General features: G+C 37.8%; 1 protein-coding gene across 1 annotated transcript; it reads right to left on the bottom strand.

Annotated features, from left to right (window-relative positions):
• Nucleotides 1-579: 579 nt before the first annotated feature.
• OPN4 (opsin 4) lies at nucleotides 580-25,022 on the bottom strand. Its single transcript, XM_075154307.1, has 14 exons — nucleotides 24,933-25,022; nucleotides 24,730-24,842; nucleotides 18,389-18,587; nucleotides 17,242-17,384; nucleotides 15,187-15,320; nucleotides 13,850-14,053; nucleotides 11,799-11,970; nucleotides 10,718-10,882; nucleotides 7,299-7,406; nucleotides 5,977-6,157; nucleotides 2,706-2,858; nucleotides 2,107-2,175; nucleotides 1,607-1,645; nucleotides 580-771 (listed from the first exon to the last, which is right to left on the bottom strand). Exons 4-14 carry the CDS (start codon nucleotides 17,379-17,381, stop codon nucleotides 580-582), a joined length of 1,557 nt encoding a protein of 518 aa, XP_075010408.1. The 5' UTR covers nucleotides 17,382-17,384; nucleotides 18,389-18,587; nucleotides 24,730-24,842; nucleotides 24,933-25,022.
• Between the last annotated feature and the right edge of the window lie 1,239 nt (nucleotides 25,023-26,261).

The following is a 26,261-nucleotide window of genomic DNA, read 5'->3' as shown; positions in this document are numbered from 1 at the left end:
ATTGCCTTCCAATTGAATTGTAGAAGAAAATGAGGGAAAATGTGTCATTAACGAGAGAAGGGAGCACTGACTGTGTGACTAAGTTTTAATTTGGTTGAGGAACTTCACAATAATGAAGAAACCATCTTCAGGAAGTAATGTACATTTCCCCCAAATCTCTCAGCTTTAGCTCAGTAATAGCTTTGAAGTTAAACTACACTAAGAGAACAAAGGCCAGTTTTGAATCTCATACTTCCCTTTCCTCTCAAGTTAATCCTAGGAGGATTGCAGGTAAGATCCATGCAGTGGTGGAATATACTTGAGCAGAGTGAAAACCAAGTGGAAGAAATTGTTAGTTGTTTCATGAGCTGTGTAAAGAAGAGATAATAAAATTACAATGTGACTCAGATCAAGAAGTGAACCACTGGAGAGAGTTCTGATGCTGAAAAGCTTACTCCCCTTGCTTTTATCCTGGCTTGTCTTGTGTTGTGTCTTTGTAGGAGCATTTCAGAACAATGTAGGAAGGTATTCTGGATTCAGCTGGTCCGTAGTTGTTCTAGAGGTATTGGCTAAGGTGACGTTCTGGCTTGCACCACTCACTTAGCTGTTTAACTTCTTGTTCTGCTTGTGGCTGGTGATCTTAGGGTACAGGAAACCAGAGTTGCATCCAGAAGGCAGCTCTACTCCTTGGACATTGCTGTATGTTATTGTAATGCTGGGTATCTGGGCTGCAGATGGTCCATGGTGAGACTCTGCTTTTCTTTGTCCAATACCATTCAGGCTCTCACCTCTCTAAAGGATGCAAGGATTTCAGAGAAATGGAAAATGCAAACATCTACAAGGAGATTAGGTTGCATCATCTATGTAAAAGTGGCATATATTTAGATAAGGCGACCCCCACAACTAACTCAAAACCAAACTTAAACGATGGAGGAAAAAGTAGATCTGAACATTTTTTGAATGTTTCATGAATAACTTATGAGAAAAAAACCTGTTAAACAAGTTAATATACTAAAGCACAGACTTTGCATTTGCTACTTAAGAGCTGGTCTACTTTGGTGAAAGACTGGGCTAATGACAGCACATTGGACTATGAACAAAAGTGCTGTGAATATGCTCAGACGGTCTATGGATTCAATGAAGTAAGGAGTCGCTCCATAAAGAGGGACCGTTTAGGTTCATTGGGGCAAGAGGTGAATTAAAATGTAGTCATAACAGCATGGATAGTTTGAAGGGGGAAGCAAACTAGAGAATGAAGTGAAAACAGGAATAGAGGGAAAGATTAATTAGCATTTTTTGACAATAGCAGTGCTAGCTGTCACTTGCACAGGACCAAAAAATGAGAGTGTTAGGATGAAGTTAGCAATAGCTCATAAGGATCACTACTAACAATAAAGACACAATTTGTTTATATTACATTGGGGTTAATACTGCAAAGATAAAACTGGCTTATTTTTACCTGTCAACTCTTTTCTCTTATTTCCTTATCTGTCAAGAGTTATGGCAAGTTGACTCTCTTGTGGCAGATGTCAAAAAAATTTTATCAGTATGCTGTAGCTTTGTTATATGGAAGAAGAAATATACACCAGCACAACATATTACTGAATGGCGTGTTTCAAAAACTTACTTTGATTTCCTCCAAGTTGCATTTTTTAGATGTTTGGTGCTACCCAAAACAGAGAACATACATTAAATAGTTAATAATGTCACTTGTACAGCAGTACTTGCCACAAGACTATGACTGTCTCAGAGGTACAGCCATCGGAATGGCTATCTCAGCTTACTGTGTATATTATTCATGTAAAGATGGCACAAAATTAATGTTTCCATGCGCCACTAAGGAAATCACAGACCTCATCAGGGGACCTACTGAATTCACGAAAATATTCAAGTTCCTTGAAGAAGTTGGACTTAAGGAGAACCCAGTAGTACATCTGTTCTCCTTCTGCTTAGATTCAGCAATGATTTACCCTTTGTGATTATGTTTTCTATATTCTGCTGGGAGTATCGTGTGATTTTTGCATCTCAAAAAATAACTTAATTTGTGCTCAGAGACTGGGATTGTCATTAGTTTTTGTTCCCTCAGTTAGTTAGACCCATGCCAAATATTAAAATAATAATTCTTACAGGAAGTGTAGCAGTGTACTCTGTGACATTCAGTTCCACCATGGATATGTCATCAGCATCTATAGCTGTCTGAAAAATGAACACAAATAAGAAAGATATAAATGACATATAGGTATGTCATAATATTTTACATAATGAAATGCAAATTATAGGAAAAAGAAAAAAAAGGGGACAGCAGAGGACTGACTGAAAAGTAGTGATATGCTAAAGATAGACTTGGTTTTTACCTCTCACCATATGTGTTTGATAGCAAATGGCGAGACAACAGAAAGATTGACCAAGTAATTTGGACAGTGAAATACAAATATTACTACATAGACACTTAAAACCAAACACAAGGCAACATACCATTCAGATGCTAAGTTCACTAAAAAAGCACCGTTGCTTGTCAGAAATGCAACAAAGAACAGCTGAATAATGAACCAGGCTGGAAATAAAAAGCTGGTGATCTTTATAGTCTCTAAGTCATTACTCATTGTGTTAACTCATAGGTTATCTCCATCTTCTTGGCAGGAACCTTCAAGATTAATTATGATAAAATGTGCAGATTTGTTAACCTACCAGTTGTCAAAGAATCTAGATATTACGCAGTCTATTACCTTCTCACAGATCCCAGAATCATGGCGCTTCAGTTTAGGTTTGGCTCTTACGTCACTAGTTTGAGTTGTGTCTTTACCCGTTTCATAGGAAATCTGCCTGCTAGCAAGTCTGGAGAACATACTGGGGCTATCAGTTTCTGTGTCAGTACAGCCCTAAAATGAATACAGCAAAAACGATCACACTAGGTTCCTTAGACTTCCGTCCAATTTGCCCCGTGAGAATCAGTTTTACCTAGACAGAAATTGTAAAAGAGACAGACATTGTATAAAAGACATTTCACAAAAGTTATGCCATGTATGACTTCATAAAATCTTTGTTTATAAGAGGTACAAACAAAACTATCAAGTCTGTTGAGTCTAAAATTTGGCTTACTTTTTTTTTTCTTTTCTCCACAGGTTACACTGCAAATTTCAAACAAAATAGTGTTTTATTATAGTCTATTGTTGAAATTTCTGTGATGCATCTCGTAGCTCTGAGGAGACAGTGTTTCCATAGTAGTATCCAATTAGGAAGCACAGGTATTTGGAGGAATTAGGGCCAAAGTTTCCAAAGTGGCTTGGGTGGAATCAGAAATAAATAGAAGGAAATGTCTGGGGACTGCAGAATCACTGCTTTAGAAACATTTTGTTCCATAAAGGAGCCCTGATTTTATAAACTTTGTTCCAATTAAAGGGAAAACAAAACAAAACAAAACCCAAAACCCCCAACTCACCAGAATTTCCTAGAAGTTAAAAATTCTGTTCCTTTTCCTCACTCTGTCAGCCTTTTCACTACAATGAGGAAGAATCACAGAATTCCACAGATTATAGTAAAAAAATGAAACAGCTAATGGGGTTGTGATGAGCAGCTCATGGCAAACCAGCCTATTTTCTGTTTGATAGTGTACCTTGCCTTAAAATGGGGGAACATAACAGTGCGATTTACTTACTTAAGTATTTTCATGCAGCAAGGGTTTTTCATAAACAGTCTATGTACTTTGGATGTAGCGTCCATCAGATGAGAGTATATAATTGCTTGAAAATACTCAAAGCAATTATTGATACTTTCAATATTTGATACTTTCAATTATTGATACTTTCATAAACTTTCCCCGGGGAAGAAAATAAAAATAAGAGGTGTAGAAAAACATGAACTTCGATGGAACTGGAGAAATTGGCTTGATTAGTCTGTTACTATTGAGAGAGAATCCCAATTAGTGATGCTATACCAGAATTTTAATACATAACAGACTGATTGCTCTAAGGAGGATCAGGATCATTTTTTCTGTGTAACTGTGGGGAAGGATAAGGGGAACACAGAAGAAGGGGAAGGAAAAATTAATTTGGAACAGTGACAATCAATTATTTTCAGAAGCAGCTTTCTAACTATTGGGGAAGCAATGATGAAGATGAGTCTACAGAGTGAAGTGTCTCCAGACTGAAGTGTCTCCATGGAAGATTTTTTAGAAGAGCTTAACAAAATATCCAGGAGGACAATCTAAACATACGTTTTCCTGCTGAAGCACAAGAGGTTGGGGTAGGCTATTTTCTGGATCCCAGCATTTTAAAAAATGTGTACTGTGCTTCCCATTCCATCCATAGAGTATATTAGCACTTACAGTCCCATTTGATTGAATTTTAAAATGGAAGCAACTTTATTTTCGGCCCATCTTTTCTGGAGCTTGGGTCCTTTTCATTGCAAAGAACTGACTGGAAATTGTTTCTGTAGGATTTTCCAAGGTGCAGAGCATCTTTGCATCCACAGGAGTACAAAAAAATATCATAAAGATAATTTATTGGCTTACAGTTTGATGACTAGCCTTGACATAAAATACATGGCAGCATATGTACTGTCTTTTTTGCGTTGTGAGTGTATGTGTGGAAACCTTACAGCTTAATTGAGCCACATATGGTGCAAAAAAACCCGAAATAAATTATCAGTGAACATCGAAGCAGTTTTATTTGTTTGTTTTAAACTTGAGCCCTTCTTTCTGCTCTGTACTTCAGCTAAACTGGTATTACTTACTAATAAATCAGAGCATTCTGTGGTCAAATCAAATAGTTAAGGAAGACATACATTCTCGTCAGAAAATCTTGACTCTATCATTATTCTGGACAAGTTCCAGACTTACTCAAGGCTTATAGAAAATTCCACACTGAAGCATGCCCATTGCTTGGAATTTTTTACTTTAGATAATTTTCATTCTCCATTCCACTGTTTTACCTCGAGTATTAAGAGCTGCTTTCCTAAGCAAAAAGAATTGTTGAATTGTTTGTATGGTTCCCCTTCCCCAGCACTGATAGTAGTACAAGAACTGAAGGAGTCTGTTGGTTTTTTTAAGAATCAGGATTCACAATGTAAGAGATGCAATACAAAATGTTCCTTTTTTATTAACCAGTTTTAAAACCTTCCACCTGAATGGTGGCTACTAGCCAGAAGAATTTAATTTTGATTGGACTGAGAAGTCAAAAGAATATAGAGTACAAAGAAACTGAAAGGTCACTGTTAAAAACAACTGCCACAATTCAGCGCTTGGCTGAATTAGATACAATTATTACCTTGACTATGAAAAAGAATCACCAAGAAAATTATGGCTTTTCATATATTTGGAGATTTCATTTAAAACAATTGCAATGAACTAACTAATGTGCTTAGTTAGTTAGTTAGTAATGTAACTTTGGGTTGCAAGAGGAAGCCTAAGATGCCAAATATTTGCTCTGTTTTCAGCTGCTATGCAAAACATTTGGTTACACTTAGACTGGCAGAAGGCATCTGTTGAGGTCTTCTGTGAGAATGATTCTGTAATGGATTTAGTGATTTGTCTAAATCTGATGATTAATATGTTTCCAAATACAGCCGACTTCACTTTCAGAAAGCATTATCTGTTTCATTACAACCTTGCTTTCACTAGAGAACTATTTAGTGACCAGCAATTTCTTTTTTGTGTGTGTCCAGACTCCAAACCTGTGGTCAGACAAGTACATCCTAGAAGTATGATCAGACTTTAAAGAGAGCTCTGACTCTAAGCTTCCCTTACTTTCTAAAATTCCTGTTGTTCCATCTTTCCACTCTTCCTTCAATGTCACAAACCATCAAGAATACAAAGATTTACATTTTGCTTTTACACTTCAGCCTTCTGTCTTTTATTTCACTTTGTCCCTCTACTTTCTTTGGAGCTCGAATGAGCACCATAATGCATTTCATCTAAAGAATCTACCACTTTGAAGGACTCTATATGAAAATGAATTACTTTACAATTAAAAATGGATGTATGGGAAGTGTCTCCCTTACTGATTCACTGTCAGAGAGAGAAGACAGTCGCCTTTTTCCTTTCTGCAGCCCACTTAGCTCAGAAGATTGGCTGGTCACAGTCGCTCGTCTGGAGGAGGGATAACTGCTGAAAGACCGTGAGTCTTTAGGAGAAACTCTCAGCAGGGATCCAAGGCAAGGAACATATGTTGCAATAGCTGTTCTAATGGATGAGAGGTAGAACCAGTCAGATTTTGTCTGTTAGCACAAAAATTCAGTCATCATAAACAATGCATTTATTCAGAGAGATGAACTAATGCTATATGCACTGGAAAATTACTGGGTACAAGAAGAGTTTTCCAGATATCCAATATCTCATACACAATCACTCTGCAAGATCACTTATTCACAGTTTTCTGCAGAACTCAAATTTATTGCTTGGCAGGGATAAGGGCATTAAAGTATAACTCTTCAAACTGAAGGGAGCTATTAAAATGATGTTTTATCTGCTTTCAGCTTAATCAGGGCAAAAATAAAATTCAGTCCCTTTAAACTGAACCTTGCAGAAGTACCACATAATGGATTATTTTAATCTTCTCCTAAGCAGCTATTCTAGCTTCCTCTTACACATCTGTTTGCCGGCTATCTGTAGAGTTGTACAAAATGTGCAGTTACATTACAGTATTTCTTTCCTCATATGCAGTGTAAGGAAACTCTTTTGCCTAGCTTTCCTCTTCCTCCACTTAGATGTTCATGCCCATCTCTTCTCTATCCAGTTCCCCAGTAGGTCTTTGTAAAGGGTGAAATAACAGCATATATATGGCTTTGCTGCCATCCATCAGATCTCACAGCCTGCATCTGAACCTGATATAGTCATGACCCTGGATGTTACAACTCAGAAGAAATACTATCTGAAATCTGAAAGCTTGAAGAAAGGTGGGGAGGATGCACAAAATAGGGAAGAGGTGGATTGACTAACTGAATTGCATCTCTCACTGGCCTGATTAATTTAACAAACTGCTATTTGCAACACTGACAAATGTCTGCCTCTCTCATGAAGGTAGTTAAAAAATTGATGGTGCTTTCCTTTGAGTGAGAAGGTCTCTATCTTTTATCATGCAATCTGTAAGTACAGATCAGTATCCATAAACACCTCTAACTCCCATCTGCATAGTAATTTGTTCCAAGTACAAACTCCACTGACATTTATATGGCATTGAGAAGTTTTCTTGGGGAGGGCAAGGCTGTCTTGCAGAGGTAAAATGAACAGGTGAAGCAGAGTTCAGGTACTAGTCCTAAAAGTGACAAAGTTTCTGTTTGATTTTCTTTGCTATATTAAACATAGCTTATAAGAGTGAACTTACCTGTATTTGGGGTGAGTGATGGCATAAATGATGGGGTTGTGGATGACAGAAGCTTTGGCAATCACAGCTGGTATGGAGTTCATGAAGGGAGTTAGGACATGGGAATACCTAGAGTAATGCAAATGCATTATATATTTAGTATTGAGTTCTATGTAGTCTATGCAGTTACACACTGACAAGACAATGCTTTATTAGTGCTCCAGAGAGAGTAAAAGGGGGAGTTCTGTACCCAAACAGTGATAGAACAAATTTTACATCCTTTGCCTGTGAAGCTTAACACCAGCCTAATTGCATTTCTGAGAAACATGATTTTCTTGGGGCTTCTCTTGCAGCACTTCACTACTATGACTCAGGATGGTGGTAATTCCCATGTTGTTTATCCTAGAGCCAAAGTCAGCCTGCAATAAGTGAATGTGCATTCATCAGAGTATCTATCTGTTCCAAACTCAGCAAATATACTTGCCGAGTAATATGTCACTAAATAGGTGTGCAGAATGAGGCATTATAGGGAAAGATAACTAACAAATCTATTTTCCTATTAAAACTTTATTTTTTGCCTGATCTGAACTAAAAAGTGAAGGGGAAGTATTTTCAGGTGTCATATGTTATGCTCGTGTTACTGTGACCATGCATATATGCAGGTGATGTGACTCTAAAAGATAAAAGAATTATGATTGATGTCTATCGGCCATGGTGCTATCAGCCAGTTAATTTTTGAAGATAGCTTGAAGTAGCCGATAAGGCCTTGCTCAGAAGAAAGTCAATAGAACAGCTCAGACGAAAATAACAATGACATTTCATAGTCAGTTTCTACCAGGCAAATTCTCCCTCGACCTGCTTAGAGACTATGAAGACCTGCACTGGTAGAAAGAGTTCTAAGTGAAATGGCCCAGTAAGACAGTCTTTCCTCCCAAGGAAAACATCCTTTCTTTATCACTGCTCTTCTTCCTGAGAAGACAGTCTAAGCTCCATCTTTCAATTAGCCTTGTATTCCTATAATATTATGGGAGAAAACAGGTTTTCCTCTCAGTCCTCTCTCAGAAGAAGGTCTTTCATACAAGTGCTGCAAACAAACAACAAAGAGGATTGCATAAGTAGGTGGCAGCTCATCTTCCTGGTGAAGAAATTTTTCATCATACTGTGGGAATATTTATGCTCTGTGATGAGGTGGAAATGGTTTTGCCAATGGTAATACAGGAATCATTTTGTCAGCCGCCTGAATGTTGAGTTGCCATTTCACCTCTAATTTAAGGCTTTTCTCTGATAAGCATGTTCTTCATATACAATTTTTAACATGGTTTCTCCTAATTATACTTCTAAAGTATTGGTTAGAGGTGTAATTCTTCACAGAGTCTGGAGAACACACAAGACTATGACCTTGCTGGAATGGAGTTTTTGACCCTGAGATGAGAGAGAGAGTGCTTTGGTAAGACTGATGGAGAGTTCCGCTAACAGAAACAATGACAAAGGCTTTCGTTTAAGCTAACCATTCCCAGAAAATACAACCTGTAGACCAACAATATTAGTGAGCATGACTCTGTGCTAGCTCAGTATTCCCCATCCAAAATAGTTTCTAAAGGAATTAAGGTTCTTCCTTCATTTTGTGTATGTTGTTGCTCTGTCAGATGAGTTGTCTTTAGTCCAAGACTATAGCCGCAGATTCTATGTCTTCCTCCCATATGTGGCATGCAGTGATTTTATCTGAGTTCATTGTAATAAACATCCACAGAAGGCCTCCAGGCTTGGTCTATTAATCTCTGAAAAATCCCAGAGGATTGCCTAAAAGGCATAGTTCAGAAATGGAAAAAAAGCTGAATGAAGCTGTGTTGCTCACTGGATGTCCTCATGAGCAAAATTTGCAAATGCTCATTTGTCATATACTGTAGAGTTATAAAATTGTCCATTTGTTCAGATTTTTGTCAGTGTGAGACATGGGCTAGAAGACAAGTTCAGCAGGCACTTGATCATCCTAAAGTAGATGCTGAATCATATGGGACAGCCTGACAGTTCTACATAGCTAAAATGCTTAGCTTAAAGCATCTCCTAATTTTTTTTTGGCGGGTTATCTTAGAGCAAGTAGTGCTGCAAGGTAGCTGTGCTGCATTTCTTTGTCTTATTGCTCTTCCTCTGTCTCTAGCTGGTCACATATCACCAGTGGTGGGTGCCCAGTACCTAAGTCCCCCTGCGGTAGGAAATGGGACACTGGGACACATCCTAGGGATTTGTGTTTCTGAGTGAGGAACCTGTTTACCTTCATGGAGAAAATGTTTGCTGCTGCTTGGAATTGCCCCTCTGGAAAATTCCAATGGAGAAAACAAAGGGAGAGAATCTTCTTCTTTTAGTATTTTATCTTCTTAAGCTTAGGATTTTAGAAGTGCTATCTTTAGGAAGCTCCCTTCCTAAGCTATGTTTGATAAGAGGCCCTGCAGTGGCCTCTTCCTTAGATGTGCCACAAAAATCACCCCGCCTCCCAAAATGCTCCATCATAAGTAAATTTATTCTGTGTGTCAATTTTAGGAAAACCTACTTTTTATTTCTGACTTGAAAAATACAAATAGAAGTGTTTTGTACTGTCATAGGAGTCTTCCACTTGAGGATTTGCAGTTGACGAGACTTTCTAAAACAGATAGTCACACCCATTTTACAAAGACTAAACTGAAGCAAGGGAAAATTCACATGTTAACATGGGAGAAATATCCACATGGAGCCAAGGCATCCAGACTCCCAGTCTGTTACTTGGACTGGATTGTATCAAGTATCTGGATTGTATCTATAGTCTGCTGTCAAGCTATGTACAGATACTGTATTAATAGTATCATGCTTTTGTTGAATTACTGTATAAAATGCTGACAATTAAATAGATAAAGAACATGCTTAGATGATTTATATTTATGACCTTTTATATTCAGCACCAAAAAGCTCCCCAATGCAAGTATATACTAATTTTGATCTTGCTTATGCATGTGAGGAATTTCAGCAGTTTGATGTAACACAAGAAAATGAATAGACTTTTGTAAGTAAAAGAAGTGGAAAAAGAAGAGAGAATCAACCCCTGGCTAGATCTTTTTGGGCCCCTTATTTAGCATTTTGGTGCTAAATAAAGTTCACATAGTTCAAATATCCTAGCATAGAGAACCTGCATTCAGAAATCATCAGCACAGTAACGTTATGTTGCCAGTAATAACCTTCCAGTTTTCTTTTTTCTTTTTTTTTTTTTCCTTTTTTTTTTTAAGTCAAACTAAGAAAAAATCACAGTTAGCATGTGCCTCATTTGTTAAATGTCACTCCTAAATACGTGCATGTTTTGGATGCACTTCAGGCATTAAACTTGACAGGTAGTTTTGCCTTTGATCTGTCTTTTACAATTTCACACCTTTTGCTTTCACTGGATATTCCTTTGCTGATACATTCATAATTACCCAGCAAAAGCTACCAGAGCAACAACAGAGTATGGTGACCAGGAAATGACATAAAGCAAGATGACAATCAGTGCAATTTTGGCCATCTTCCACTCATTTTTCATCCTCTCATACTGTTTCTGGAACTCTTTACTTCCATGTTTGCATCCAAATGTTTGAATAGACCTAGGGGAAATAAACATACAACAGCAAAAAAAGGAGATAGGGAATTGCGCAAATAGCTTCATAAAATGGGGCAATAATTACTCTTATGCTAGTTTATGCTAAAAGTCATGCACTTTTAATATGTTAATATATGTATGTGACTGGTCCTTCACAATTCAATGCACTTTTGTTACACTAATCAATCGCAAAATTCACGTGTGCTTCAGTGAAGAAAATAGTCCTGTACCTGAAGAATTTCCACATAAATCAGGTATTCAAGCCAATTGAACAACGCTATATTAAATATAGTTAGAGGAGTCTTTGCTTCCCTAGGTCCGATTTTGGTACCTTACTCTTACCTGAGCTATGTGACTACATGTGCTGATATCTACAGGACAGATATCTACAGATTACAAATGTAGTGGCAGACATTGGCTTTTATTTTTACAACAATAGTTTTTGTTTCCGAGACCTATGATTAGATGTTTTACCTCTTTTTCACCCTTTGTCAAACATGGAATTTGTAGTTTAATTCCATCTATTTCTCTGTGGAATAGTTGTTCATACACTGTTTTTGGGTGTCTCTTATGTCCCTTTAGTATTTCTTTTGGTTGTTTAATTTCTGTAGTCCTTCATCCTTCAGATTTCTCTTGCTGCTACTCATATCCTTTTCTGCATCATTAGACAATATACTGAACAACTCTGGCTTAAATTCAGGAATGGCCCTTCTAAGGATCATACTTCTTACCATGTTGACTATTGACAGAATTCTTGTTTAGTATCCTGTCTCAGTCATGCATACAAATTAAAAGTGAAAAACTTCCCAATTTTCTTCTGTTAGTTTTAAGAAATTAAGCAAATTTACTAAAGCTAGTTTTAAGAAAATAAGCAGTCACTTAAACAGAAGGATAACAACTTAAGACTGTTGGCTGCTTACTTATTGGCCTTCCTGATAGCCTCAAATATAAAGACATAGCTGTATATGATAGCAATCAAAGGAATGAAAAAGACGAAGCAGAAAAGCAGCATCGTGTAGGCACGGACTGATGGTGTGAAAGTCATGTAGTCCCAGGAACAGGAAGTCAGCAGACCCTCGGGAACATATGCACCTAGAAAGAAAGACAGGAGAGGACATAAGCCACAAAGTGGTTCTTATTCTGAGTGCAGAAGTTAGAAAAAGTACTCAGAATAACATGGGATTTAGTCCTATTCTCTTAGAGGGAAAAAGAGGTTAAAAGGATACACGATTCTTTGTTTAAAGCATCTCTTTTTATTTTCTTTTACTCTGTTGCCCTGTTGTATTTATGTTTAGCAGTCTAAGGCTTCAGATCGGAAAACTGAATAATTTTTTTTTTCAGTTCCTGAATATTGTTTAAAGCTCAACCTAGTCAAAGGGCATCTCTCCAAATACTTCAGTGGGCCTTGGATTAGACCTGTATTGTTTTTAAATATCTCCATTCCCTATCAAATTGCTGCCTTCCCAATGAGAGAAATGAAACTGATTGCTATAGCTACTACTTTTTTAAGCTTGTGAAGATAAGAGAAATTTAGTGTGCAAAGGAGAGAGATTTATTGTGCGGTTCAAATTAATTTTGTCATGAAGTAAAGTTGAGTACAAGTAAAAAAAAATCATACATACATAATAATCTGCCTGAAATAAAATATAATCTCCTTAAAGGAACTGTGTCAAGCTGTTAAGTAAAGAAATTGTCAACACCAATGTCTTTTACCTTTGTATTTTGATTTTCACTGTTTACAGTGATATTTTCTGTTGAACTCTTAAAAATATTGCACCAGATGTGCTTAGATGCTTCTAATTACCATTTGAGAGTTGGTACTCTCATATGTGGGTACTATTAGAATCTAATTACAAGATAACAACACCCTTCAAGCAATTATTCCACCTTCTCCAATTAAGAATCTAGAATCTAAGACTATATTGTCATTTTGTTGTTCTAACAGCTCCTCATTCAACTAAAGGCTGCTTCTCCCAGTATTGCAGTTTCCCTGCTTAAACATGCGTCATGTTTATGGGGGACCAGAATGACAATAACAAGACAGTAACAAAAATCTGCTGAAATTCTACTCAGGAATTGAGTTGGTTGCAGCATCCTGTGGAAAAATCAAATGTTGCTATGTTCTCACCTCAGCTGAGCTGACACATTCTCTTCTGAAGTAGGGAACACAATAATGGGCTAGGGTTTTGAATGATGAATTCACTCTAAACTACTGACTGAAACTGATGACTCATAGGAAGCAAATTAATGGTAGTGAGACAGATTCAAATGAGGAAGAATAATAGAAACACTCTTTGTTACAAGTTGCAAGGATCAAGATGCTGTATGTGTGTTCCAATTTGCAGGCATAAAATTCACATTTACGAAAGCAAATTAGTTAGTTATTACTAAATGCCATCCTTATTGGAAGCCTTAGTGAATATACCAATGAGCTGAATGGAGAACGTGACCAACACCTAGTGCAATTTGCCCATCTAGAACACAGTCAAGACTTACTGAAGATGTATCTGCACAAAATACTCAGACTGTATTCCTCTTTTATGTGAATAAAGAAATTTAAATTGACACTACTATCTTACACAGCAGCTTTGGGGAGGAAAAAAGTCATCAGAAAAAACACAAATATATTTGTTTCACTTTTATATTGTTGAATTTGGTTCAACAGAACTAGGTATGGGATAATAGGCAGGTGCATCCTTAATAAATTTTGGCCTTGATTTTATCTACTGTTCTTTATTCAGTAAGTAATGAACTTAAGGAAAAGTGCCATTGTTGTATAATATGCTGTAATACACGCTGGATTTTTTTTCTTTTGATTAGAGATCTTTAGTTTCAATACGTTTTAAGTTTTCTTCAAATTGATTTATTCAAGCCTAATATGCAAGCCATTAATTCAACCTTCTTCTACACCTGTAACTGGTCTTTAATCCAATACTATGAGGGAAAAAAACTTTTATTCTGTTTCACTTACTCCATCCAAAGAAGGGTGGGAGGCTCCAAGCCAAAGAGTACAGCCAGACTCCTACCAGGATTATTAGGGCCTTCTTCTTAGACGTCACTCCAACAGAAGCCAGAGGTTTTGTGATGACAAAATATCTGTCCAAGGCAATCACCATCAAAGTGATCATAGATGTAATGCCAAAAAGAGCTCCGCAGAAGGCATACAGCTCACAGCCTTTCAATGAAGACGACAGAAGTAGCAGTGAAATTAATCTACCCATGCTAATTAATTTCTGGGAGAGTTCAAGTCTGTGTTTCTTGTGAACTAATATCTTCTGGAATTTGTAAAGCAATGGAACTTCAGTTTTCCTGCAGTTGTAATGCTATTTCAAAGCTGCTGTCTGTCTTGCTAATTACATTATCCATGGAGATAAACTTCAAAGATTTTGTTTGCTTGAATTGCTGGAGACAGTGATACTTAACATATTTTCACTCATTGATTTCTGATGTTTCTACTGGGATAATTTCAACAGCCCATTAATATCTTGTTTAACTCCAGTTTTGCTGCAGCTCCTGTAGAAATAGCTGTTTTACTTAACAACAGATTATAGCTATTTTAATATCATGGAACCATTTATATCTCAAGGTCAGCATAACTGGAGTAAATATGCAGACTATGAATATATTAATGAGTGATTTTAATTATTCAAACAACCTAATGTTTAGAAGCAGGGGTTTGGTTTTTTATTTTAACATGTGTGCAATTAAACACTTCATGGAACTAAAAAAAATATGGTTTTGGTAATCAGAGATCAAAATAGCAATATTACTTCTCTGACCTTCCTCTCTATCAATACCTGTTCAAGAGGCAAAGACTAGTCTTCCTCTTACTACAGTTATAGAGGAAGAATGAAAGCACCTTCATTCCACATTTTCTTACCGCACAGGAAATGTTCAGTTAATATCTCTGTTGTGAAAACTCACTTTTGCCAGGCTTTCTTGCCTCACTTTGTCCGGTGCAAGTCCCAGAGCAGGTTATTTAGAAGAGCTATTAAGCTGGTGTGTTGGGGGGTGGTCATAGGACTCTGCCAGTAACTAAGTTATGAGATGATTGGGGAAGAATGCTGGCAAGAGGACTAGTCCTGTGCCTTACGTTGCCAATGTTGCCTTTGTATCTCATGTATGTAATTTTCCTCTCCATAGTGGGAATGTATTCATTGCACATAGACAAAAATGTTCAAAGAGACATTTGTGTCAACTTTGAAACAATGTTTCAAACTGTACCTGAGGATAAGGAAATAGTAGATTAACTGCCACTATGGTAAGAACATACTTAGTGATTTCTTAGAAAGATAGATATATACAAACCTTTCTCACCAAAAATCCAGCGTTTGTGGAGGCTGTTGGTGAAAAAAACTGGAGACTGTGTAATGGACATCAGGAAGTCACTAATAGCTAGATTGGTGATGAATATGTTGGCTGGAGTCTGAAGGCTCCTACTCCTACAAAGATGAGAAGGAATGTTGCTAAACACTGCTGCACTGTTAATTACATTGTTACTCTTTCCTGCGAGCCTTGGCAGCTTCACAAATACCAAGGCACACTACATAGCAAGCTAGAGCAGAGTGCTTCTCACTTCCCTCACGAGAGAACATGAGCAAGGCTCAGTTTTACACATTTATACTCCTGTGCACTTTAGAGGATTGTTTTGATAACGAGCTCAGTGATGGGGATAAATCATATTGTTCTTTAAATATTCTGACCCAGTGCACTGCATGTCCATGATTAACAGGAAATTAAAGTTGATGCGCTCTATGGATTTGCTGGATCTGGGTCATGTTAAGCAGGGGGAGGGGAGCGCATTTTCCACTGCTGATGAGATCAACAGCGCCTTCCAAATATGGGGATTAAGCAAACTCACTATGTACCACATCAAGCATTTTGTTTTACATCAACTCTTCTGTGTGACACTCATTTCACTGGCCCAGACACTGACTTTAGAGAGAGCAATAGCCAGCCTTCAGTGTATCCTGCCTGTATACGTTATTCATAGTATTATAGTACAGTGTTTTAAAGGGTACATAGAAAAGCTCAACTGAGAGCTCCTCAGTTTGGGGCTCAGTGTAACTTTTTAGCTCCTTTCTCAAATTTTCACTCTTAGACACAATTGAAAAATACCAGAATAAATGATGGGTTCTTTGCACTGATCCAGAATCAATCACTAGGACTACTGACCCCTATCTGTCAATTTAGGAGCAGGGAGATATTATTAGTAGATGGTTATGGGCCGCTTGTATTTGTTCACTAGTCTGCAAAGTTACTGAACGTATTTCTGTTTCAGACAGCTGGCTGTTTGCCATTACTTGAGATCGCTTTGTAGGCATCTGATGTGTTCTCCAAACTTCTGATGTACTTGTTACTTTGCTATCAGTATCCCTTTCTGTCTTCATAATATCATCAAATGAAGATAAGCTGTGTCCTCCAGTGGAACTGCAACTGTGATGACTGGATTTCCTGTATGGGACCAGCCAAACAGCTAAGCTAGCTCATGTACTTCATTCTCACATACCTGGTCTGCATGCCAACATCTCTTCTGGTCTTAAGGCCATGTCATTCACACTTAAGTGTTGGTATATACTCTGAATGCACATACTGAAACCTACCATTTAATGCATCACATAAACATAGGCTTGAGACCCAGACTACTTTCGTCCAGACTTCAGTGATTTAAGTTATCACAGCCAAATTATCATATAATTGCTATTATTTTGCTTTATTACAGTAGTGCCTAAAGACCAATCATGAAGTAGAAGCTCACTGGCCTGGACATCATGCCAATGCTCTGCCCCAGTATGACAAAACAGAAACAGGATGAGTGAACAGGAATGGTGAAAATATGACATTGTTGTCAGAGACCCAATTTCCTTCAGATACAAAAGTTGGCATGTGGCTTTAGTTAAAAGCAAATAAGCCAAGTGTTAGAAAATGTGAAAACGTGGCCAGTAAGGAACAGAGGGGTAAAAGAAACTAAGTAGCAAGCAGCAGGAGAAAGGAGACATTTAAAATAGAGAGGTATGTGGGAGAGACAGGTGCAAAACATCCCATTGGTCTAGTGCAGACAGTTCAGCCAGTACAAAAAAATTCACTGGAAAGTTTCTGCTTTGGCTGCTTTTCTGTTGCTTGGCATATCTGGGTGATTCTTTGCAATTTTGCTAACAATTTTGCTATGGCTCTGATTAATGGGAAGAAGTCAGAGGGAAATGGCAGGTTGCCACTTTTTTCCCTACAGCAATGTCTCTTGGTGCATTTTACTATGTCTGCATAGTAGTCTGATAGTATGCCTGTGCTGCATTTGCAGAGCACAGTCAAGGTTGTAAAAGTTCATAAATTTGAATATTTAAAAAAAATCCAAAAGAAAGATACCTGCAGAAAGCATAGATGACCAGGAAATTACCCAGAGTTCCTGTGATCCCCACTATAAGAATGACTATTCCAATTGTATAATGGGCATGGTCTGGGACATCCGCTGTAGGAAAGGCACCAGGAACATCTTGCACTGTCATCTTCTGTGGAGTAAACAAGAGGTCATAGGTATATTGTCAGACTTTATTGAATAAGCTGGCATGTACTTCTTTAGAAGAGGTAATGGTCAAGAATGCAAAAAGACAGCAAGCAAAAGTCAGAATAAGCTAACTGCTTTTAAATTACTCTTACTGTTGATTATCTTCAGGGGATAAATATGCCATCAGCAGTGCAAACGTCAAAGAAGGATTTATATGTTTATTATTGATTTAGAATTTTGGTGAAGAAAAGCAATCTGTTCTCTCCCAAAAGAAAGATAAGGATATAGAAGAGAAAAAGAGGGGCAGGAAGAGACCTTTTTTATTGCATCTGGCATCAAGTAATATGGTACTTAACAACAAGTAAGTTTTCTGTAGTTTTCATTTCAGGAAAGTTTCTGTACCCATGAAGTATGACTGGCTAGTCTTCTCTAAGTAGAAATGATCGTCTATGGATAAACATGCATTTATTCCTTTAGTAGTATGGCTATTTCTTTTCTCCCACCGAATAACACTGAATTGCTAGCTGCCCTCAAGACTTAATTACCAAAAGCCTGGCAGCATTGAACAAGAGTCTTTTGGAAACTAAATTAAAGATCAGAAAAACTAAAACACAAATACTTTACACCGTATGCCTGGTTTCCATACCAGTTCTGTTTTCATTCTGCACTGAATGAAGGTGTTTTGCTCTCTCTGAAGTATGTGATAAAGCACGTGATGAAAGCGTTTGTGTCTTAATCAACTAATAACTCATAGCAAAATTCAGTAGCCAAGTCTGAAGGCTGCAGCATTTTAAATAATAATTTAAAAACATTTTTTTTATTTAAGTGTCAGGAGCCACAAACACATTTTCGGCCAAGTGACCCCAGATTAGTAATGAAGCAAACAATAAGGCTGCACCCAGGAAGCAGGATGACTGGATAGAAATTGAAGAGAAGAACAGCTGTCCAAAACATCACTGTTCTGCTGCTTTTTGATATAAGGTCAGGCAAGGAGACTTTAACACTCACCTCTGTGCAACTGCAACTGTCCTAAACGTATTTTGGCATCAGCTCCAACCAGCTAATGTAGTCATGAAAAATATCAAGCCCCATCTTCATTCATCTGCATGGACAGATCCTGTCTCCATAGTCAGGCTTTTCTCATCAAGGGTGGCACTCACTCTGGAATGGCATGCCATGAGCTGCAGCCATGTGCTGGAGAATCACACTAGGGTTGAGAAAAGCCCAGGAAATATTCTTAATTGTTTGTAGCCTGCCGACTATGAATACTGTCAACCTGCCTGTGGCCTAGGATGCAGGACAAGGGAATTGCCTATACCAAGGTCTGTGCCTGTACCAAGCTTAAATAATGCTATGAGGCTGGATATGTCCTTTCCAATCATACGTACTGGCAGATGGTGGTACAGCTGTCATATGCAGTCATTCCTTCTGAGTCATTCCATTCCTTGCTGGTAGGAAAGGAGCAAAGTGCACAGAGGTAGATGTGAAGTTCTCCCTTTTATGCTACAGTTGTGTTGGTATTTGGCATTCACCGTTAGAGTGCAACTCAGAAATGCCTTTGACAATACCCCAGTTATCAAAGGAAATGGGTATTTTCAGACAATAGAGGCAGACGTTACTTCTGAATAAATCTGTGAGATCGGGCTGAAGTTATTAGAGACAGTGTGTATTTAAAACCAATGTGCCAGTAGCAAGAGGTGAACCCCAGGAGTGTCTGGAATTCTGGAAGAGATTGTCTTTGCTTGTGTGCTGAAGATCTGCCCACAGCAATCCTCAACACGTAGAGCGTGCTCCCTGGGTTTTTACATTAGCAGCAATGAAATGCTGGACAAATACTCTGATCTTAGAGAGAGAAAATGTAGCTCTGGCTGTTATTATAATTGGAGCAAAATGTTAAGGTTGATACACTAACTGGATGACAGTATCATGAATGTTAAGGTTGATACACTAACTGGATGACAGTATCATGACATTTATTGTTCAGGTTACTGCAGCAAAGTGTAAGTTGGCATCACATCATCAACATCAATGGGCATCTTGCCTAGGTAGAAATTGCTGTGCTTAACACACTGCCAGTAAAATAACAAAAAAATCCTGTACTGATAGCAAGTGGGGAGGGAGAGTCTGAGATAAAACTGTTTTAAATATATGAGATTGGATATTTTTTGGTTTGTTTTTTTTTTTTTTTTTTTTCTCCTTAGCCTTATGGCTAGAACATTTTTTAACTGCTGTTCTACAGAGAGTTAATGATGATTATTAATGGAATGGAGATTTCTGATGTTTTTCCCTGTAGCTATACCACCATCCCTGGAGGTATTTAAAAGACGTGTAGATGAGGCCCTTAGGGACATGGTGTAGAGGGCATGGTGGTGTTGGGTTGACGGTTGGACATGATGATCTTAGAGGTCTTTTCCAACCTGTATGATTCTATGATTCTATTCTATGATTTAATCAGAACTGGATCAAGGTAACAGAAATGAAGCAACTAAAGGAGCTTGTTTTGGCTACAAAGAACAGATTAAAATGGCTTTAATTTGAATTAAATTTGTGGAGGACTAAGGACAAGGAAAAAGTCAAAAAATATAAATACACAGAGAAATCACAAGAGAGAAAAGGTTATTTAAGGGACAGTAGAAGACTTTAAAATGACTTATTCAGGAATGAAACAAGTTCGAATCAATAAAAATGTGAAGTGTGAAAAAAATAAAGGAATAATATTTATATTGGAGCAGTGATAGGACATAAATAATACTAAACATATGGACAAAGAAAAAGTCTGTGGCAAAGAGGAATAAATTCACATTTTAGTGTGGACTTCCTGTAGGCCTGGGATTTTTACCACAGGGTCCAACTGTGGAAAAAGTCAGTTATTAAAAAAAGTAATTTCACTGTTTTTATTGGAAATACAGATCTGATTCAAAGTTTTTTTAAGTCAAAGAAAGGTACTAGTTGACGGATAAGGCATTAGATCAGGCCTAAGCACTTCAAATTCAACACTAAGTTGCATACATACAACTTCCTTACTGGAAGATTAAAACATGTGCCTGCATCAAGTTCAGGTCTAGATCTTCTAAGGGAATTGTATGTCAAGAAACAATCAGGTCAGCAGGATAATCAAGAAATCAGACAATTCCCAAAGCTTTTCTGTATTCAGTTTCTCCAGCAGATTAGCCTTGTTTAGTCTCTGTCGTCTGTTGTCACCCCATGGTATGAGTACTTGGTTGGCAGGGGAGAGTAAAAATCCCACTGTTGCAATCTCCACTATAGCAGTTGTTCTTTGAGAATACGCTGAATAACTATTTCAATTGCATTGATAATACATAGCATTGTTGCCTTGCATGTTTTTCTGTTCAGCCTTCTTTCTATATAAACACCTCGTAATGAAGATAAGAAAAATGAACAGGCAAATGCAGCACTTCATTATTTCTCTTCCGAGTGATATCACAACAGTTTATTTAATGTAACATGGTTCAAAACATCACCAAATGCACAAAGAAACTGAAATGGAAGCTAAGAGGTTGGACATTTTCCAGTAGATGGACAATGGACTACAGCTTTCCTGAGTCAACAAATAAAAGATGCTTGTACTTGAGGCTCTGGACCACTGGGTGCCAGTATACCCACAGGCCTACTGTGCTGTGGGTGGCTTAGATCGGTATTAATTCTGTAGGAAACAATTTATTGGGAAGCACCAAATTCCTGACAGTCAGTCAATATAAATATTGCACATTTCTCAAGCAAGCAAACAAAATGGTCATGGAAGCTGTGGAGGACATCAAGGTAGTAACTGTAATGTAACAAAATTTCTTCATAGTAAGTACCGAGGGTCAGTTGGAGAACATATCTTCTAGCCAAGGATGGCATTTTAGTCAACCTTAAAAGCAGGTTTTATGATATTGTTTGGGTGTATATGAAAACCGGCCTTTTGCTAGAACTGTAAAAGAATTTGTGGTTTTTGTGTTGTCATTTATTATTTATTATATATTTACACTATAGTTTTGCAGAATCAGAAGGATGAGGAACTTCGGAAGTGCCACACTGATTCAGACCAGCATTCCTGACAAAACACTAGCCTGCCTTTAGCCATGACTGGGTGTTTCACAGAGCTGCGAAACATGCATAATGAACAGTGATGTGGGAATTTCATTTTCAGTATAGAGTCTTAGCAGTTGGTTTGTACCCTAAAACAGGGTTATTATGCCTTTGAAAGGATAATCTTAGTGGAGGACAGAAAAGGTGTAATCCTTTTCTAAATCCTACTCTATCATTTGCCTCAATAGCTTCAGCAGCAAGAAGTTATGAAGTTGCTCTATGTTAGTGTATTTCCTTCCAGCAGGTTTAAGTGTGTCCTTGTGGAAACACTAGAATAGAGGGAAACAGCTAGGTTTAATGCAGTCTGCCTTCTTAAAATAGTTCTCCCTAAAGGAATGCTTGTCTGCTGCCTACAACAAAACACGTAACCGTGTTTTCAGTTATAATTCAGTAAACTTGACTGAGACTTACAAACTTAAGACACTTTTTGGGAGTTTAGAGAAAAGGAAATGTTTGATAGATAAATATGTCTAAATCCTTGCTGTTCTGGCCTTGTCCATGGAGGCTGCAGCACAACATGGAGCCTCGTTATTCTATATTTATGGCCTGCTGCCACAGCTGGTTACAAGGGAGGCAGAGTTCTTCCTGGAGGGTCAATCTGAGGAGCCAGCCTGCTTCTTCGGGAAGAGAGCAGCGCACAATCCCTTCTGCTAAGGCTTGGTGCAAGCAGAGAAGGGGTAAAAATGAATCAGCCACAGAGGACATCAGTGTAAGGCAGAAGTTGTATTTCACCATGAAGTTTGTCAAGACCCTGCAACTGGGCTGAAGAGAGTTAAAAGGATAAAGGAATTCCTTCGCAGTCCAGGACAAAACTACAATTCCTAAGTGATTTGCCCAGGTTAGAAGGAAGTCCAGATCAGATATAAAACCCAGGAATATTTGATGCCTGCATTTATTCTGTCTTGGGAATTTGTTTATTGTACACATTTTCCTATGGAGAAGGTTTTCTAAATAGTTATTTCATAATTGATTAAAAAAACGCCACAGCCAACCAAAACAGCTCACCTCTGAATAACTTCTAGTAGAAGACATACCATTTTTGAAAGTCCAACCCTCCCCCGTCACTGTCCATAGCATGAGAAAAATATTTGTGTATAAGTGAAAAAAGGACAACATGCAAAGAAAACAGTTCAACTATTATTGGGGAAAAAACCCTGTTCTTTTTCAGAGTAAGAAAAAAATCGTATCACCTAATTACTGTTCACTTGGAGAGGTTGATTACTGAAGCCTTACTAAAGCTAACAGTGATGATGGTAGAAGCAAGGCCATGCATGAAAATACTTATACTGAATATAAATCATATTTGGTATAGCCCACTCCTTACATTCTCCTAATGGCAAGAGTATAAAGCAAGGTTTAGTTTATACTTATAGGGAAATCATCATAAGATCATTTAGGGATTTGAACAGTCCCACATTGACTTTGGCAATGTATCAGGTTTCTTTGTTCTTAATTCTACAAACACAGGTAATGAAGCCGCTTATTTACACAGTATGACTTACACAACCAATGGTAGTGTTAGGCCTTTTACATTACAACAAATCATATAGCTTACAAAAATTATCAGAACAGAAATACTGTAATTTCCTAGGGTTTCTAGGTGCAGTGTTTGTACTGCCTACCTACAAGAGGCCTCAAACAACTGATAGCCCTTATTTTTCTTCACAGGTCCTTGCTCTGATTTCTGAGCTTGCCTCTGTAGGCACTTGCTCTGTGATGACAGGCAGCACGAAGAGGACTGTAATCCCACCTCAATTATGGTTTCAGAAGGGTGACACCAACTGCTAAGCCCTCTTTCCAGTAGGCAGCAGGGCTTTCCATAGATGATATTTGTCCTGTTGAGCAATTTGGATAGCAGATTTTATATCCTGTCTTCCAGATTTAATCTCAACCACAAGCAGCACATACTGCTTTCAGTCCTGAAACTCTCTTAAACCAATTTTTGTGTCAAATTAAAATGCAAAAGTTTGAAAATACGGTCACTTTATCTAGGGAGAGGAAACAGACAGTTAATTACCTCTTTCAGCAGAATAAGGAAAAAATCCATTTTTAATTTTCGGATGTAAATCACACTGTCCCCAACATCCTTTTCCATTTTGCCACATGCTCTCCAGTTCCTCTTCTCCCTCCCTGCTATGTTCTGCTATCCTTTTTCATGTGTTATCCATCTAATTTACTTTGTAAGCGCCTTGGCTCAGGACACTTCTCTGTTTATTTTCCTGTAATACACTGCACACATCCAGGTTTTATTAAAAAAAAAAATAAACAGATTACATTTTTACTATGCTAATAATAAAATATTTACTGGTCCTTCGTTATAAAATAGGATCAAACTGAAACACTCAATCCAACATCCTATATGCATAAAAACTTTTGGAGTGTGTGAAACTTGCACACAATTTTTAAGTGTCCACTGTATTATGTGGGCCATGCCAAAATACCTGGTGTGACCACATCAAGATTTTAAGTTGAATTTCAGATTTTAAAAACATTAAAAATTAGCTTGGGTCATTTTTTTATTCTTTACTTTTAAACAGACTTTCGTATAAACAGCAGGCGAACAAAACTTTGTAGTCCTAATAGCATACTGAGATACACAACCAGGAAGAGGACCTCTGAACTCCTTTGGTTTGGGCTTGTGGGGTGGGATGAAGAATATTTTCACTATGCCCAAATAAATTCCATCCTGAAGTGTCATCACAAGAGATTCTCACCTTCACACTTCTAAGGAAATTTTCTTTCTGTTTAGTATTTAACAACTGAGAAAGAGCTTTGATAGAACTTACCTGGGAAAACCTTCTGAACAGCTCTCTTGGGTAACTGCAAATAACAACTCTTTAACATTTACATAAGCATTCCACTGCACTTACAGACTATTACAGAAATGACGGAGATTTCCGTCTTGAATAATAACACAAGAGAGCATTGTGTTTGAACTGCTAAACAGCTGTTTAATGCACAAGAACATGTTGTTTTGATAGTTTGCAACCTATTTGGTATACTTTGCCATTAGACATTCCTCCCTGTCTTCTGCCCATGTGACTCTGCTGAAGAACACTGCTTCTACAGTCCTTTCTGCAGTAAATAAATAGTTAAAGGAATAAAAAGAAGATTTTTAAGTTTTCATTATGTTGTTCATTATTGCATTACAGCATTAAATGTGTACGTGCACCTTAAATGGCCATTTACAATTCTGTAAATGTCAGCTTTGCCAGCAGAACTACTTGCTACAGCTTTTAGTGACAGAAAACACTTACTGTTGGGGCTCTAAGAGGCAGGTCCATCAGTGTGTAGGCATTGGCTTCTGAGTTATTCCATGCATTGAAGGACTCCACAATTTTGGTGCCGTTGGGAGGGACAAGAGATCCCCCTTTGAATGGGCTGATTATTCAGATGAACAAAATCTAAGCAAAAACAAAAAAAGAAAAACTCTCCTCTGAGTTTAAGTCAGCCAATTTACCTTTTGTGTGTGTGTAAAGCAGATTGTCAGATTCTCTGGAATAAGGTGAGATCCAGTGCAGAGTTTCTCGCTAGAGCTTCAGATTGCATCACTCCATCTTCAGCTTAGCAAAGGGCGGCAGCAGCGGCTTCCATTTAAATACAGGAGACGGCAGGGTCCGCACATGCCCAGTTTGAAGCTTGTTCCATCCAGATTCAAGCTTCACTTTAATGACAGTATAAAACTGATGCTCACTTAAAAGTGCTGTTATCTTCTTCTCTTTGACAGATTCATGTCTGAATTTTAAGGCTATATTCACATTATCCCTGTACGAAGACAAAGAAGTTAAAAGGTTGACTTCACTATCTGTCTTTAATATTAGACCTTACTGTTCATTTTCACTGTATTGGTGAATTAGTTTTTTGTAGTCTGCTTTTAAAGAAGATGTATGTGTACAGTTCTGCTGAAATTGTCCAAACTCAAATAGATTCTGATATTTAACAATGTGCTTGTGTGCACTTCTGTCTTGTAGAATTTAGGTCATGGTTATTTGTTGGTCCACTTCTAAAAATAAACAAAAATAGAGATAAAACTCACTGACATCATCCTTTTCTGCTCTTCAGTTGAAAAAAAAAAAGCACAAAAATACCTTAGGCAGAGAACAGCAAATAACCACTTGTTTCAAGAGTTGTCTGCTTTCTTTTTCAGTTGTGTTTAGTTAGGGCGTATATGAGCAGATTCTTATTCACACAAATCTTCCTTTACATTGCATTGTGCAAAGAGAGATGAATTGCTCTATTCCCAGTTGAAGGCTGGTTTTCACTGTGGTAAAGTGAAATTTAATTGCAATAGAGAATGTAAAAAAGCTGTTCTAGCAGATACTGGAGCCTGAATATCACAGAGTTTAGGCCTTCCACCCACCCAAAATGACCCTAATGCAAGCTATTAACTTCATAGCAGATGGTAATAAAAATAGATGGTGTGAACTGTTTCTGAAAAGCCTTTGTGAGAAGGCTGTGATAGTAACGGTGGGAACGTATTCCCCCAGCTCAGCGCGGATTCCCCTTCTCACGTACCTTTCCTTAAATTAGGGCTTGCAGTACCTAACCTTAAATTGAGGGAAAAAGGATCACATTTCTTTGCATGAACAGGAGCTGTGCCTCTATATCAAAGGCACTCACCTATAATGCTGCAGATTCCCTTTACTTGATAGTCATTTAAGGAAGGTAACGTTTACCTTGTGTCACCAGGCCACTGAACATTAACCAGGGAAGACAATTCCTAGACACTACAGGCTCTCAAACTTTGAGACCTTAAAAATAATTATTAGCAGACCTGTTGTGAAAGGCA

Source organism: Calonectris borealis, chromosome 7 (assembly GCF_964195595.1).
Source record: "Calonectris borealis chromosome 7, bCalBor7.hap1.2, whole genome shotgun sequence".
Classification (NCBI taxonomy): domain Eukaryota; kingdom Metazoa; phylum Chordata; class Aves; order Procellariiformes; family Procellariidae; genus Calonectris; species Calonectris borealis.
This window is presented reverse-complemented; position numbering and strand designations above follow the sequence as displayed.

Bases quoted from the DNA above. Each gene is read 5' to 3' on its own strand.
- OPN4 (XM_075154307.1), bottom strand. From the start codon at position 17,381: ATGACAGTGCAAGATGTTCCTGGTGCCTTTCCTACAGCGGATGTCCCA. The intron at 15,321-17,241 runs GTATCTTTCTTT...TCATCTTTGTAG, and splicing joins GTCATCTATGCTTTCTGCAG to GAGTAGGAGCCTTCAGACTC. The intron at 772-1,606 runs GTAAGTTTTTGA...TGCATCCTTTAG, and splicing joins GCAACTTGGAGGAAATCAAA to AGAGGTGAGAGCCTGAATGG.